The 17,879-nt window shown below is 45.9% G+C and overlaps 1 protein-coding gene across 1 annotated transcript; it reads right to left on the reverse strand.

Annotated features, from left to right (window-relative positions):
- Window positions 1-248: 248 nt before the first annotated feature.
- Plrg1 (pleiotropic regulator 1) lies at window positions 249-14,621 on the reverse strand. Its single transcript, XM_057757023.1, has 15 exons — window positions 14,516-14,621; window positions 13,087-13,193; window positions 11,636-11,778; window positions 11,018-11,071; window positions 10,502-10,592; window positions 9,781-9,868; window positions 7,638-7,739; window positions 6,711-6,803; window positions 5,241-5,390; window positions 5,001-5,102; window positions 4,288-4,390; window positions 3,184-3,292; window positions 2,285-2,424; window positions 1,696-1,889; window positions 249-991 (listed from the first exon to the last, which is right to left on the reverse strand). Exons 1-15 carry the CDS (start codon window positions 14,522-14,524, stop codon window positions 932-934), a joined length of 1,545 nt encoding a protein of 514 aa, XP_057613006.1. The 5' UTR covers window positions 14,525-14,621; the 3' UTR covers window positions 249-931.
- Between the last annotated feature and the right edge of the window lie 3,258 nt (window positions 14,622-17,879).

Below are 17,879 nucleotides of genomic sequence, written 5' to 3' on the forward strand. Positions count from 1 at the left end.
AGCCAAATAAACCCTTTCCTCCCGCCTCCAGGCCCCTGTCCCTTCAGGGATGGAAGTATCAGCCAGATAAACCCTTTCCTCCCACCTCCAGGCCCCTGTCCCTTCAGGGATGGAAGTATCAGCCAAATCAACCCTCTCCTCCCCAACCTGCTCTTTGGTCAAGGTGTCTCGTCACAGCACAGAAGTCCTAAGACAGAGACTAGATATCACCGATTTTGCTTTCTTCTGAGACACGTTAGCTTCTCCGGGATGCTGATTTTCTTCCTAGTATTGGTTTCTAAAATACATGCATTAAGAATTGAAGATAATCAAAATATATAAAGCAGACTAAATATTCTCCTGTAATTCCACTACCTCACCTCACAAAGCCATTGCCATCAATCTTATGTAACTTCATTAATTTTGAGTATGCACTAGCTTACAAAAATGCTTGTACATTTTACATAAGCAATTTTAGTAACTCTTCCCTAATGATCTAGTGTTTCCTTCCAGAGAATACTGAGAAATGTCAGATCACAATCCTAATGCACTCGTCTCGTATGGACAGAACCTTGGGTTAGTGTAAAGGATCAGAGAGCAAGTGTACAGTGCGCTCGGGGGCACGCGTCAGATTCTTCCTAGAAAGGAAAGAGGACAAAGGATTTCAGGAGTTTCCGTCGGCCTGGAAAACTACTACACCCAACGACAGCATGCAGGATGCGACCTCAGAACTTGAAACTGCTCAAATCCAGGGCAGCTTCACTTAGACTCATTCCTGATTATACATGGTGAGCCATCGTTCTTGATGGCTGCACTGCACTTAGCTGTCTGCTTGAGAAATAAACACCGCTGATGGGCACAGGGAGCAGTTTATTGTAAAGTACAAAGCAGCAGTGACTTCTGCATCAACGCCAAGCTAGGAACAGGGGGACAGCCATGAAGACAGTGCCCACTAAAATCTCTTCCTCTTGATAATCTCTGGTTTCCAGCTGACTGGGTGGGTTTCTTCCGTCTAAAAACAGAACATTAAACACAGTGTTACCTTATCAATTTGTTTCCTTCCCACAAGCAGACCTTGTCTTTGCTAAACCACACTACTTGGCAGGACATGTTTAATGGATCCTGAGGATTTAAAAACCATCTGACCAACTTCTGGCATTATCCAGTCTAATAAAGGAGGAACGGGTTTATCACACGTTCAGTTTGGAGTTTTCACCTCAAAATCAGATTTCTATTTAGATATTACACCACCACCCAGGCTGTGGTTCCAGATTTCATTCCCACAGAAGGCTACTATTTGCTACTAAAATGTATCATTTTCCCAGTAACTGTACTGACAAAGAACTGGGTCTAAAAGTAAGGTAACAATGGAGCCACCAGCATCACTGAATCACACAGAACCCAAGATGACCACTGCAGATGACAAATCCCTCAGTACTGTAAGGAGTCCTTCTCTTTCTGCACTCAAGTGAGAAGCCCCGCTAAACTGGCGCGGCAGCTCTTTTATTTTAAAGGTATGTAAAAAGCTGGGTGCTGGCTCATGCCCAATTCCTGACTGGGGAGGCAGAGGCAGGAGTCTGCTTTAAACCTAAGGTCAGCTTGAGCTACAAAGTGGGCTACAAGTCAGCCAGAGATACAATGTGAAGCCCTGTCTCTACAAAGCACACAATTAGATGAAATCTAAAGCAAGAAGCAGATGTGGAAAGCAGCACTTACCGCGGTCTCGTCCTCTCTGTAAACTTTAATGGTTTTGTCAGCTTCTGCTGTTAGCAACCGGCTTTCCGACTGATCAAAAGCACAAGCAAATATTCCTGACTCACTGTCCAAAGACCCAGGCTGGACAGCGGCATGGACCCGCTGAAAATTGTAGCCAGTTCTCCAGTCCCAAAGGTGCATGGTGCCATTGTCAGCTGTGAAGGAAAGGCTTGGTTAGGATTCTATCCCTTCAACAGCTCAGGTGACCCAGGAGCTAAACATCACACCAGTGCTACAAAAACAGATCATACACACATTCACTCAAATTCCCTAATAAGGTTTTAGCTACTTTCATTTGTGTTTAATTCCTAACATTTGAAATCCAACCAAACACGGGACAATTCCTAGCATAAACCCCTACCTTCATCACACGGGAATTCCAAGAGGACTAGCTATACAACACGCTGCATGAGTTATCAAGACATCATGAACATGCACATAGACCCCATCAAGTGAGCACCATCACAACACAGCTGTGATGCTGTAGGAACTACGCTAGCTCCCCCACTTCAACAGAAGGGCAAACGACACACCACAGAACCCTGCATACCTCCAGACACAAGTACTCCGTCAGCATTGACTGCCAGTGTGTTGATGATGGCGTTATGACCGGAGAGATTCTGAATGAAGCCTCCGTCAGGGAACTTCCACTGCTTTATGTTATCTGGAGACCCAGATGCAAATGTGTAACTGGAATAAAGATTGACAGGAGTTCATGGGAAAGTCCACCGCATCACAAAATCTCCCAGACAGAAACAACTTCAGTGCAAAGTCATCAATATCTCTGCTCAGCAATATCAAGGCCCAGCAGCCTTTCAGATAGTGGAAGGCATTTGAAATCCCAGAGTAATGCTTTCATTTCTTCAGCATTCTACGCTGACTTAGCATAACAAATGTGCACACCCAACAGGCAAAAAACCCTATGGCAATTTTGGAGAAAGGGAGAGAAGGAAAGAGAGGGAGGCTTGAGAGAGAGGAAGGAAAGAAGGAAACAAGAGACAGTAACGGGAAGGAGAGGGCCCAGCGAGGTGAGTCGGGGTGGCCTGACCTGAGGACCAGCTGTGACTTGTGCTCCTCTTCCATCCCCCCTCCCGTACATTAGCTTCCTCCTTAAGGATGAAACTACTCTGTGTCTGTCTCAGATGTCACAGGACAGCATATATGCCCCAGTCTATGACGGGTAAAGAGCATGTCCAATACCCTGCATGTCCCAAACGTACTCAGCCGGGACCACCCCCTACTGCCGTGCAGGTCTCACATGGCTCAGGCCATCTGTCACTATGAGGAAGGACTGCCTCCTTCACTCCACAGAGCATGAAGCACAGTGGCGGCAGACAGGAAATTAAAGGAAGTCTGTCCGAAAGCAGCACGGCTGCAGCACTGCACAGCAGTCCTGGTGTTGGGGTTTCACTCAGACAGACAGAAAAGCCGACTAGCAAACGCACTTACTGTCGTGGATGTAAGACCACAGCCCTGACAGATTTCTTATGATTCGTCAATGTCACTCTTGTCTTTCCAGCCACCAGATCCCATAATCGTATTGTGGTATCGTGACTCCCTGTAATGAAAAGACACGCACACAGAGAGAGACAGACATGGGCAGATCCACAAGTTAGAACACGGTAAACATGACGTACGTGCTTCTCTGTGCACATGACACACTAAATGGAAGCCCCGCCACTGTGAGGAATCCCCTCAAAGTTCTAAACGTGCAGTTTTATTTTAAATCCAGTTCTTCTGAAGATGCCCGACTGCAGCACTAATGAGAAAGCCTGGTGGTTAAGAGCAGTTCTTCCTGGATTTGCTTCTCAGCACCCACACAGTGGTGCACAACCCTGTAACTCAGCTCCAGGGAACCTGACCCTTTCTGTCCTCTGTGGGCACCAGGCACACACTTAATGTACAAACATACACTCAGGCCAAACACACATAAAAATTTAAAAGTAAAAAAATAAATAAAATACCCGATCCACTATCAAAAAATATAAACAGCAAATCAAAGCAATCTGCATTTTATCTTCCAGTGACTGGGGGGAAACTGGACCTTGTGTCTTAGTACCTCTAGGTAACAAAATCAAGTGAAAGAATTAATCTGCGGTCTTGTAAAATCCCGCTGTCGTTCAAGTAAGACTCACGCCTGTTCTGAAGGTATTGGGAGCACGGCGTTTTCTAACTTTAACTCCCTAGAAGGAGAGTCATGACACTCTAAATTGACACGTGACTACATCTAATAGCAGTTTCTAGACAGCTTTACAGTATCTAACACATCCCATGATACATAAAAAGCACAAGAAAAAAACCTTGCAACCCTAAACTTCAAACGCCATGACTATATACAAAGAGACACTAGAGCCCAGCAGAGGGAGGGTGGGGAGTGACAGACAGCGCAGGCGCGGACTGCAGGGCATCCGGATTGAGGGGGGGTGGTGGAGGGGACGACAGCGCAGGCGCGGACTGCAGGGCATCTGCATTGGGGGGGTGGAGGGGACGACAGCGCAGGCGCGGACTGCAGGGCATCCGGATGAAGGGGTAGTGCGGAGAAGCACAGCGTACCGGTGATAATCTGTGGTTCTGCAGCCTGGCATCTCACGGTAGCAACTGCATTTGTGTGTCCGGACAACGTGTGCACACTGGCTTTAGTCCTCACGTCCCAGATCTGTGAAAACACAAGCAGAGAGCTCTGAAACAGGACGGGTGCTCACACCTGAGCGCTCCACGTCTGCCGGAGCAGCCGTCTGGACACGCACAAACGAGGACAATGATCCTGTGCTTTGGGGAGACAGAAGCGCAGGAGACGGAAGTTCAAAGATCAGGATACTGATCTATCAGAGAATTAAACGGCTAGTGGACGACCTCTGTGAAAGCCCAGGGCAGTGGTCCTCAACTTTCCCAACACTGCAGCCCTTTAACACAGCTCCTCATGTTGTGCTGACCCCCAAACATAAAATGATTTTTGTTGCTACTTCATAACTATAATTTTGCTATTATAAATCATAATGTAAATGTTTGATAAGCAGGTAAGCCCTATGAAAGGGCTGGTTAACCCTGAAGAAGTGACGACTCACAGGTTGGGAACCACAGGCTAAGAATTCGAAGCTGTCACAACGTGGGGGCAGGACATTAACAATAGGAAACACAGAACTGAAGCGTGCGATGGAGCAAACACAGAAGTCATGGATCCTGAGAGAGAATAGAATCTATTGTTCTTTATGAAAAACAACACGTTCGCACGTGAGAAAGCAAGCACACAGCTACAGCTCACTCACCCGTGCAGTTGAATCTCGACTACAAGTCACCAGGACGTCGATTGTTGGATGCAAATCCAGACCATACACTGCACTTAGATGGCCATGATAGTGCCGTATAACCTGAAGGTAAGAGCAGAAACGTTACACCTTCGAAAGTTAAAGACAGAGCCGGCCTAGCAGGCAAGAGGCCCCAGCAATCCCAGTGTAAAGACAACGCACAGGGGTTCCAGCTGCTTGAGCCTTTCGCTCCGGGCTCACCTTGTTATACTCAAGATCCCAGCACTTCACTTGCTTGTCTTCTCCACAAGAGAACAAGTAGGGGCTCCTCGTGCTCACAATCACACCACGCACCGTGCTGATGTGCCCAGTCAAGGACAGCTTCAATTTGCCACTAGCCAGGTCCCAAATCTGAAATCAAGTAATTGTTTTGCTTTACACTGGCTACCTCCCACCAAAATTCCAAACAGTGACATAACAGTAACTATATACACATAAAAACTAAGACGGTTTACACTGATTCCTCTCCAAATAACAGCAGGAAAAAGCGCACATTCAGACTGGGTAAGAGTTTGCATGCAGCGACAAGGTTGATACCCCCAATGTATAAGGCTTACTGATGATGAAAATGCCAACAACACAGTACCCGAGGGCACAGCTGAACCCTGAAAAGTACCAACAATGAAAACGTCCACCCTCACTACATCTCTGCATTCAGTCCCAATGCACCCTTCTGACGGCTGTGTGGTCAGCACAATGGTCCAACTACCAGCTCACTAACTTTGGAAAGAAATTTGCACTTTCTGTACCATTCGGGCTAACATGTGTAGTTATGACAATCTACCAAAACAAAAATACAGCACACAAAAAGCAGTATGTCTACAAACAAATGCTGGCTTATCACAATAAAAACCATCAAAACTAAAAACTTTAATGTTGAACAGTAAGAAGCAGGTTATAGAATTACCTGCACCGTCTACCCATTTAAAATACTGAACTTTTCTAAAGAATGGATCTTTAAGCAGCTGGAGAGATGGCTCAGAGGTTCAGTTCCCAGGAACCACATGGTGGCTCACAACCACCTGTAATAAGATCTGGTGCCAGCTTCTGGCCTGCAGGGACACATGCAGGCAGAACATTGCATATATAATAAATTAAGTAAGTAAATCTTTAAAAAAAAAAAAGGATTTTTGCCAGGCATAGTGGTACACACCTTTAATTCCAGCACGAGAGAAGCAGAAGCAGGTGGATCTCTGTGGGTTTGAGGTCAGCCTGGTCTACAGAGCTCATTCCAAGATAGCCAGGGCTACACACAGAGGCCCCGTCTCAAAAATACGACACCAAAGGAAATAAAACAGAGCCGACTCGTACATACACCAGCACATCAACATGAACCAACACAGACATACTAAAATGCACTCGAGTGAGGGTCTAACAGTGTGTGCTGTGTACAGTCTAGGCTCTCAGAGTACTTTCCCCTACATCTCCTCAGAGAAGTATGCTTCCATTTTGCAATCACAGGATGAAAACTCCGTTCAGTAACAGTTGCATAGAATTAATAGTAGGCCATTAACATGTTTACAAAACAAGTTTGAATGTCGCTTTGCAAACAGGCATTATTGCAATTCTGACAATAAATTTTACTGTATGCAGCAATCTCAAAAAGAACCTACAACATCAATTCCTCCTAGGAAGTAATGTAAGGAATAGACCCAACACCTTCCTTATTACCTTTATAGTTCTGTCGGCAGAGCCAGTAACGAACCACTGATTGCCAGGTTCCACAGCAATGCACCGAACCCAGCCAAGATGCCCACTGATAACCTGGAACAGAAAGGGAAGTGAGCAGACTCATACATAATGATATTTATAATGTACCCAATTTTAACCACCCCTGCATCATCTTCAAACTATGGTTCTATAAAAATTGACAGTTATATAATTCAGTGTAAGAAAATGAAGTTCTTTTCAATGAGAGAATGAATACAAGATTGAGGTCCATCTATACAATGGTCTACTACTAGCCAAGAAAAAGGAGTGCAATTTATCTCAAAATTATTGAGTGAAGGACACTATTTTCAAGAAGCAATATTACACACTTTCAATTTCATGACTTTTTTATAAAAAGATGCAAGTATAATAAGAGAAACGAATCAGCAGTTGCCAGGACTAAAGAGTGGATAACTACAATAGTACTCAGTGCTCCGTGAGGCCGTGTCATGATTATGGCAGTGGATACTCAAACCTGCATCTGTGACACTCATCAGACCCACACACCAGTATAGAGGACAGGGTGTCTGAAAAACAGGTATGCTGGCTGTCTGTTTCCTAGCTCATATTTTATCTTATAATTTATTACAGCAGGGATGATCACTGGTCAAAAAGCTTCTAAGGAATCTTCTTCACTGCCACAGAAAATGATTCTTTCTTAATTATCCGCTCTCCACATTTAGCACTGTCCACCAATACCTTAAACTGCACTGTATTTAAAAACAAAACAAGCCAGCACGTAGCTGCACCAGGAAACTGCCCCCGACATCTCAGCATGGTGTCCAAGCCCACCTCCCTCAGGTCACTTCCTAAATTCCCAAGCTCACTCCTGGCTGACGGGAAGCCCTTAATGTGCTCCGAGGTAGAAGGAAGAGCAGATCCACTTACCCTATAGAGTTTCCACGGTGGGTGCCACTGGGGTTTGGGCATTGTAGGGGCTTTTTTAGCCATCAATGCAGAGTTCTTGGTATTGCCGACCTCCATGATCATCTAGATACGGACAGTCATCAGATTACACAACTACCATGGCTGACACATTGAAGGTTCTAAGCCACTGATTCAAAAGTACAAACTGAAAGACAATGTATGAAAGGGTGTTTTTCCCCCATTAACTGAAGAGGAAGACACCTAAAAACCTTTTCTTAACTTAAAAAAACAAGTATAAAGCTTCACCAGAAAGCTGCATGTTCCATATTTTTGAAAAGAAAGTAAAAACACCTGAGGCAGACAGAGTCCTGTGCTCAGAACAGATATCTCTGTGCTCTTCAAAACCCAACTGAGCCAACTACTTGTCGATCAACTTTACGCAAAAACTTGGTAACCTCCCTTAATCGCTCCATTTTCTAACAGAACTATTTATTATTTTTAAATATATACTAGCTCATAAAGGCTCAGCATCCTTAATCCAAAAATTTACTTGCAAATGCTCCAATACCCAAGCCTAATTCAGATTTCAGATCGAGCGCACAATAGCTAATATACGCTAATAAATGGCCCACCAGATGTTGAGGCCTTATAGCTAAAGACACAGAGAAATCAACCTGGGAACTGAAACGGAAACTCTCCCAATTAGCCAACTTTTTCAGAAGTTCTGCACAGGCTCTCAGAGGAGAAAAGGATCAATGATCCTCCCCAGCTGATTCCTATGAACTTCAGTACCAACTGGCGAGGCAAGATGTGGTAATTTGTGTACTAGTGACGTCACTGTTAAAGGAGTCACCAACTGCTCTTGGCTTGGATTTGAAGCCTGTTCCACAGCAGGGAACCCATACAAGGTACCATAAACCTGGTCAAAATCATATAGCCAGGAAATCCTCTAATGCCGTCTCCTCTAACAATGCAGCAGGGGAAGTGGGAAGAAACTAAGAGACAAAAGTTAAGGGAAGCGCTGAGCAATGCCATCTTCTGCGCCTAATGCCACAGCTGCGGTCTTGCGCTTGCAGCAGTCACAGGAACCTGCACTGGGCCCACGCAGCCTGGCCCATCAGCCATGAGCTGTGGACAGGGAGGGGCACATGGGCCCACACAGCCTGGCCCATCAGCCATTAGCTATGGACAGGGAGGGGCACATGAGCCTACACAAGCCTGGTCCCATCAGTAATCAGCTGTGACAGGGAGGGGTACACAGGCCTACACAAGCCTGGTTCCATCAGTAATCAGCTGTGGACAGGGACTACAAACTTCTGAGATTTTTAAGAGAGAAGGGGTTATTGTCTTCAGGTGTGTACCTACTGCTGAGGCCGCCAAGCTCAAATGGTCAGTTCCAAACCCACGGTCTGCACACAGCCTGGTTAAACCCATGGACACTAAACAAACACAGAGCTATGGAAGTGGAGAAGGAGTCTGTAGAAGGAGGAGGGCTAAGGGGGGAGGTGAGAGTGATCAGAACGCATTTGTTTACATAGATGGAGTGTCAACACACACATGTAAGTAATTTTAAAACATGTGTCAGTATTCCAAGAAAAAAAAATCTAAGATCTAATCCAAAACACTCACAGTGCAAGCCATTAAATAAGGAATGCACAACCTAGAGAATCTACCATCAGCATCGCCCCCTTAATCCAAAACTGCATTAAAGCTATAAAATCTACCCTTAGGCAGTCTAAACTGGGCCAAGGGATGTAGCTTAATTGGGAGATTGCTTGCCTAGCATGCAAGAAGATCCGGGTTAATCTCCAGTCTGTAGGAGGTGGAGGTAGCAGGATCTGGAGTTCAGGGTTAGCTTGACTTCACAGGGTCAAGGCTAGCCTGGGCTACCTGAGACCCTATCTTGAAAAAACTTAAATTATCCTCCCAAGGAGACAGAAATTCTGAACACAGATCTGCTCTGAAATGTGGTCTCTGCCAAATGGGCTCCAGCCCTGTTTTCAGGGCTGTGAGACACTAAGGACTATCTTGGGCTGCTATGTTATGAACAGACCCCAGGACAGCGTTGACTTCAGTATCCACGTAAGACTTTTAAGATACAGGAAAGGAGGGAATCATGTTCCAAAAGCTAGAATTCTGTAGTTTTTTGACCCAGGAGACTTACAGAGTTCATCGCTGTGGGCTGGGAACGGTCAGAAGCTCCTGGGTGTCGGTACTCACTCCCAGCAGGTCCAGTACGATTTGCATCAGCTCTGCAGAATAGAAAAATCATGAAATAATTACTCAGCACCTCTCTAGTTATGTGTTCTGAACAAATAAACTTTCTTTTATGACTTCTGTGAGCCAGCTGGGCAACAACTCAGTTGGTAAAGTGCTTGCTACTGCAAGCATGAGACCTAAGTTCAATTCCTAAAACTGTTGTTAAAGAAAAAAAGAAAGAAAAAGCATGGTGACATGTGCTCGTGATCCCTACACTGGGGACAGGGCAGGCACACTAGGGACAGGGCAGGCACACTAGGGCTGCCTGCCTGCCTGCCAGCCTAGCTAGCCTACTTGCTGAGTCCCAGGGCAGTAAGAAACCCTACACAAGTAAAGGGAGGAGCAGGGAGTTACAGTGTGGGCTAAGGCCTTGTTCAATCACCTGACTTCAACCTCAGCCTACAGTAGAAAGAGAACCAACTCCCCAACGCTGTCCTTCACTCCCACACACACAGATACACAGACACACATACACATACACACAGATACACAGACATATATACACATACACACAGAGGATTCTTTCTAATGGCACACTGGTGGTAGCAGCTGGCTCCCAAATGCACATACATTAACAAGCAACAACTGCAACGGTGAGAATCCCTGTCACAGCACAGCATCCGTACCTGGCCTGATTCGGCAGCGCCACAGCTAAGGACTGTGCGGCTGACTCACTGGGCATTCTCTGGACCTTGGTGTCGGCGGTCAGGGCAACACCTGTGGAAACAAAGCCATCCTGTCAGTACTGCTGTCGACTGTAACCCCCTGCACTGGAAACACAACTGGAGCAGAACACAGGCTTTCTAAGCAGTGACAGCGTGGTAGTCTTGATTCAGTTCAGCTTGTCTGCACCTTTAACTTTCTCACAATACACACTGGTTAACACATAGCTCAGATGTGAATATACGTGGCTGGGCATTAAGAGCCACAGAAGACTACTTAATAAAGTTAACTTTCTATGATTCAGACAGTATGTTCACAAGCAAATAGCAGTTATTTAAACCACACACGCGCACACACGCACGCACACGCATTCGTGCTTGTTTCAGCCACACCTGCTCATGCCATATCCAGGCACCTACATATTTGTCTAAACAGAAGAGGCAGTGGTGTGGGCCTGGTACAGCCTTGGTGTCACCTACCAGGTCCTGGCGGGTATGGATGTGTACCTGTCACCAGGTATTCAACATCTTGTCCTAAAAGAAATAAATTCATTGCCAGCATATTTATCTTTATTCAAGTATCTTTTAAAATGTATCATCAACACTAACTTGAGTTTTCCTCTCGAACTAAACTGGAGCCGCAGAAATCAAGGGAGTTGATCGTTTTGCCTATAAGCTCTACCAAAGCAGGAGTGAGCAAGCATTTCTGTGTAGCCGCGCTGAGAACACAGGCTGTCCTATTCACTGACATACCTGGGCAAATAGTTTCACATGGACTATGAGACGCTCTTTGTTCCTTGCAACTTCATCTTCCTGAATCACAGACCAGACAGATGGTCTCCCCACAGGTTCCTAATAAAACTCAATGTTTCCCTGGAGACTCCACTGTAACCTTGTCCACCTCTTAAGAGTCCTCCTATTACATCCTGTTTTCTAGTAAAAAGTCATCAATGATGAACTCAGCTACTACTCTGAAGAGACAAGTCAAAATTTCCACTGTACAAGTTATCAGTCTTCCCTAGTGGGGCACTAAGAAAACAGTTTTTTTTTTTTTTTTTTCTATTTTAAAAGTTCAAATATAAGCCTGAGAGACCTCACCTTGATTGGCAGGATATTGTTTATGGGGATATGACTCTGCCGCGTTCTGAGGTCCCTTCTCCTTAAGGTTCTCTTTAGAAGTGGGCATATGCAAGACAGGACCATACTCATTACGAAGCTTGATTGCCATTTTCCGCTTGTGACTATTTAAAAATCAAAAACACAAAATGCATCCTTAAATACTAAAAACACACTCACCAATGAAATATTCATATAGCCAGAAAACTAGCACATAAGCTAATACTTTATTCCAGCTCACATATACAGGATGTTTTTCAAGTTAAATAGTATTTTAACAAGTACAAAATTTCAAAATACATTTCCATACCATATATATTTACTTTTTCTCATAACATATCATATAGTATTCATTAAGTCCAAGTAGGACCTTAGTTTGCAGCCCAATAAACATAAAGGCTTTTTCGATGAGACCTCAAGGGTCCAACGGAACTGAAGGCATAGACAAACTAATATAGCTTAAAAAAAAAAATCTTCAAATATCTGATAGATACCTTTGCTAGTTAACTAAAATGTCAGACCCAATGAAAGCACTAAATTAGCTCAGCATTTTAAAGAGAAATATACTTACATTACTAAAAAAAAAAAAATCCACCTTATAAATTAAATAAAAATGCAAATCAAAGAAAAAGCAAAGGACAAAGAAGGGTACTGCACACAATACAATCCCAGACTCAGGCTGGTGAGAACCAAAATATGCTCCTGAAAAGTGTTCATTATTCTAAGGAGCAAAGACGGAGTAGAGGTACCGGTCAATTCCAGTTCACCAAGGATTGCTCTGAGAGCAGAAAGCTGAAAGCACACATGAAGTGATTCATTGAAAATAAAATAACCTACTCTTCTATTGCTGTGACAAACACCACAGCCGAGGTAACTTATAAAAGAAAGTATTTAACTTGGGGCTCATGGTTCAAGAGGGCTCGAGTCTTTGACTGGTCGACTGGGGACCAAGAGAAAGCAGGAAGGTACTGGAGTAGCAGTGGATACCTTATACCTGACCCACAGAATGGGGAATGGGGAATGGGGGAGCGGGAGCAGGCTAACTGGGAATGGTGTGGGCTTTTGAGATCTCACAGCCCACCCCAGTGACACACCTCCTCTAAGTCACACCTCGTAATCCTTCTCAAACAGTTCCACCAAATGGAGACCGAACATTCAAATACATGTGCCTATGGGGGCCATTCTCCTTAAAACCATCACACTGGATACTTCTAAATTATGACCAGCCAATGGGATTTTCACCGTAAAAGATAAGACAATAGACAAAAGAGAGAGTAAACTACTCATAGTACGATCGAAAGCCACTGGCTATTGCCCAAGTAGCCTGTGAGTGTCTGCACCGCTTTTAGACTTTGAATGTCACCTTCTCTCTGCACTCTTCTATCAATCTTAAAATTTAAATACTTTAGCAACTGAAAAGGAACAAAACTTGCCTCTCTTCATCCAAAGGCACAGGTTTTCCATTATCAGCTACAAACATGTCATGGGTCCTCTTCAGTGACCTGAACACCAGCGTGTGTACAGAATGCTTCTGGACCTCCTGCAAAGAAGCCACCAAAATCACACACGAAACTGCAAGTGACCCACACACCCGCATCAACACTAGAATGTTAAAAGCACAGAAGGATGCATGCTCCACACTTTCTAACTGGGTGGAGCAGTCAACAGCAAAGATGAGAAAGCTCCTGTCTGGCTGGAGCGCTGGGTAAAGTAACTGAATGAAACCTAGGATCGTAATGTTTAATCCATTTACTGAGCTTGCACTGTATCTGGCACGGAGTGTGCTCAAGAAATAACAGACAAAAAAAAATAAGCAAAATAATTCCACATTTTGGGAGGTTCTATAAAAATGGGCAAAGGGATGAGTCAGAGGAAAAAAATAAATTGCTAACTGTAATTACGAAAGGTTTATCTGAGGTGATATTTAAGCAGAGGGAGACAGCCTTACACAGAACAGAGGTATGAGCTTTGCAAGCTGAGGGAAAGGCCAATGCAGTGGTATTCAGATGATGCCAGAATGGAAGCACAGTTGTGACCGCGGCGGGACTGAGGGCTGTAGCATAAAACGAGGCTTCAAGGCTGGGCAGTGCTGGCGCACTGTTAATCCCAGCACTCGGGCGGGAGGCAGAGGCAGGTGAGGCCAGCCTGGTCTACAGAAGGAGTTTCAGGACAGCCCGGTTACACAGAGAAACCCTGTCTCCAATAGCTCCCACCCCAAGGGTGGGTGAGGTTCGGACCTCTGCCACACCTACATTTTTATTCTAGTAACACTGGGCCAGGAGATTTAAGCAGTAAAGCAGGTCCAATTCACATTTTGTTTACGTTTGTGGTGAGGGAGGCTGAATACAGCTCCTTGTGAAGGAGTGAACGACACTCCTTCAGTGTGTTCGTTAAACACAAGCACTTAGACCAGACGGAAGCTCATTCATCAGTCCCAGCAAAAGAAGCTGGGCCAGATTAGAAGGACTGCAGTGGTCTGGAATGCAGCGGGTGAAATTCAGAAACGTTTGGGAGACGCGAAAACAAACCACAAACAATCAAGCAGGGCAGGTTTTACTCGGGTAAAGTAACAGTCCGCACTGACCCTGACAGGAGAGCTTGGACCAGCAACCCCAAGCCCCGCCTCCGAGGACAGCGCCAGCTCCCAGGGACACACACGGACCGCAAGGTTCTCCCTCAGGCTTCCCGCCGACGGAACCTCGGAGCCGGGATACCATCGGCCTTCCTCTCGCCCCGAGATCCCGGGACCCCCAGTCTCGGCTACACAGCTCCTCTCCCCAGATTCCCAGCACTTGCATCCCGCACGCGCCCCGCGGGCAAAGCACAGCTCCAGAGACAAACGACTCCCGGGAGTTACTTTACCTCCACCATTGTCACCGCGGCTCAGCCAGCTCCTCCAGCAGCCAACTAACTCGACGCAGAATTCGCCGCCACTATTCTACGGCTCCTTCCGGAGACTGGAGCCCGTCGGCGGAAGTGACACCACCCGCGCACGCGTATTGGCCGCCCGCCGCAAGGGGAGAGGCCGGGGGCGGAGTCTAGCCGCAGGGGCGGGACCGAGGCTGAGGCGGAGTTGAGCGAGAGCCGCGGGGAGGAGCTGGGCGGGGTTTAGGCGGGGATGGGCGGGATCTTCGGGCGGAGGGGCGGGGCGGGGCGAAGCTGGGTGGGGTTTCCTGGAGGAGGGCGGAGTCTCCTGCAGCAGCAGAGGGAGCGCGCCAGCTTTGGAGCCCTGCTTAGGGGTGGGTCCTGCTCCCGGAAGAAGTTTAATGCTCCTTCACGCAGGCATCAGAAATGATAGACAACTTACCGTTTTTACTTTATTTGACCTGATGCTAAAGGATTGAAGTTTTGTCTTTTACCTAGGCATAATCTGTGGTTTATGATCTAGCGTTTTCAAATGTTTTACTGTGTAAAAATAATTGATGTCGTTGGTGTTTGCAATCTTAAATAAGGCATTTTCACTAATTATTCCTCTTCCTGAACTGTGATTAAGTTCACTGATCCGTCCTCAGAGAACACGGCGGATACTTTGATGAGCGTGAAAATGTAACACAAATATAGCAATATGAATCAATGCTCTCACTCAAATTATTTTTAAATTCATAACATCATTAGAGTAGCGTTTTTACCTGAAGACAGTCATTTCTAGTAGACACGGTTTCTCTGTAGCTTTGGTGCCTGTCCCGGAACTAGGTCGTGTAGACCAGGCTGGCCTCGAACTCTCAGAGATCCGCCACCACCGCCTGGCTTTCCTTAGGTTTTTGAAGGGATCCAGCATCTGCAGCTGGCGGTGCAGGCACATGCCTTTAATCCTAGCACTCGGAGGCAGAGGTTGGCGGATCTGCCTTCTGTTCAAGAGTTCAAGGCTCACCTGGTCTACAAAGTGAGTTCCGGGACAGTCAGGGCCACACAGAGAAACCCTGTCTTGAAAAATCATAAAAAGAATCAGAAGGTAGAGGCTCATTCCTTTAATTACAGCGCATGGGAGGCCAAGCCAGGCAGATCTCTGAGTTTGAGGCCAACCTGAGTTACAGGGCAGCTGAGACTACATAGAGAAAATAAAACAAAACAGAAAAATAAACAAAAGAAAGGGAAGGCAGGCGGAAGGAAGGAAGGAACGAAGGAACGAAGGAACGAAGGAAGGAAGGAAGGAAGGAAGGATGGATCTTTGCCCCGGCTAACATTCTGCTCTGCCTTATATGGACGGTAGATGGCACTGTGGCTCTTCACGAGGGTGCAGAGGATTTTTTCCCCATTTAAGCCAACAGGACAAAGGTGATAAAGATGACTGCTGAATATGTGTGTGTGTGAAAACAGTAATGTGGATTTTAAGGAAAGCCTTTCTTCATTAACCAAGCTGTTCTCGCCCAACAATAAAAATCTTTATTTCCCTTCAAAGAGTGTACCTGGCTGCTGGGCAGTGATAGGCGCGGGGAAGTGGGACCAGGCACTGCTGGAAGGGCCTAGGGCCTAGCAGATTTAACTGGAGAATCAAACGATTAAGCAGAGAAACGTTCTCACTCTTGAAGTGCGGCAGCCGAATCTTCTCTCTGCGGTGCTGCCAAGACTCGAGCTTCTACTTGTTTTCTTTGCAGATTTCAAGTTGCTTAGGAGACTGGTGGGGTTAGCAAGGGGTAAGGCTAGCACGCCCACTCTTAGTCACCCGTAGTGGCCTCATCCTGACAGGACCACTGAGGTCCCATTCTCTCACTCCCAAGAATCTCAGGACAACGGAAGCAGAGGGGCATCTTGCTCTTGCTCTTACTTACACCTGTGATCTGTAACTGGTCAGAGAAGAAAATGCCCTGTTCTCCCTGCGCCTTGGGTTCCTTATCAGCTACACACTCAAGGGTCAACTAAGTCAAGAAAGGCAGTTGTCCACAGAGACAGTGACCCCGTACACTTCATCCCTCCGCATGCTCTCTCCTGCTGAGTGTGACAGGCCAGCCGGAGGTGTCCCAGCCACACTCTTCTCATGTTTGTGCTGGAAGTTCTCTCTGGCCTCCAACTTTCCAGGGCTAATTTCCACTGGACAGTTATTCTAAAGCTGTTGCCAAGGAGAGCATGCTTAAAAGACTAATAATTGGAGTGTTTCCAATCATGCCTGTGTAGGCAAGCAAGGTCACTGATACGTCTTACCTATGTATTCATGCATGCATTTATGAACTCAGTCACCTGACAGATATGAAGTACCTCAGGTGCTGGTGTGTGATACAGGCAATTGTTGCTACTCAGTCCCACCCCCACCCCCTGCTGCCCAGTTCAGAAACCCTTTTCATTTTAAAGACCATTTTCCCTTGGAAGGTTGGTACCAAGTCATTGTGCAAATGCCCTCTCTGACTGTAGGGTTCAGCCCAGATTGCTGTAGCTCATTTCTATTTCTTTCTTGTCTTTCCACATAAACTCCGGACCCTTGCCTCTATTGCTCCCTGAGCTACCTCACCTGCCACAAAGGAAGAATTCAAAAATAGCTACTCAGTCCAGATTGCTTTGTGTTATGTAGGCTGGGCCTCGGAGGAACTGAAAAAGTCACAAGAAGAGTGTCTTGATAATTGGGGTTCACAAGTCTTTGTCTTTGGCACCAGGAAGCTGCTGGGCAGGATGATGACGGTCATGTTTTCTCTGTCACCGATCAACTGCCCTTGACTTACATAACAAGATCGACTAATAGGAAAAACACAGTGGTATTGGCTCAGCAAGCAGCACTCCCTTCCCTTCCCACCAATGGCAACAGAGTGCAAACACAGCTAAACATTTAGTATGTTTCTTCTCCTTGAAACGGAATCGTCTGCTTGGAACTGCTAGACAACTCAAGGCGCTATTTACCTGCCTATAACTCTAGAGAAAAGAAGATGTTACAAGTTATCACCTAACATCTGTCTGAGCAACCATGCCCACACTATCTACCATGCTGAAAAATATGAATGAAAGTTAAAAGGTTAAGAATGAGTATGCCAATCATAGAGACTGTAATAACCATAGATGAGCTGGCCCCAATGGCAGCAGCAACAGACATAAGGTACAGGCAGAACTCTACAGTTGGTACTGGTTTGTACATGCATTCCATTGGACAATGCGGTTTAGTGGGCACAGAACACAGCCTGCTGAGTTAGGCAGACTCAGTCAAGTCTGGTACCAGCCCTTGCCACCTTGTGCCTGTAGGTAGTAGAGTTGACCTCTGAGCCTCAATTTCATCATCTTTGGAAGGTGGTGGTTTTAAGAACTA

Source organism: Chionomys nivalis, chromosome 24 (assembly GCF_950005125.1).
Source record: "Chionomys nivalis chromosome 24, mChiNiv1.1, whole genome shotgun sequence".
Lineage (NCBI taxonomy): Eukaryota > Metazoa > Chordata > Mammalia > Rodentia > Cricetidae > Chionomys > Chionomys nivalis.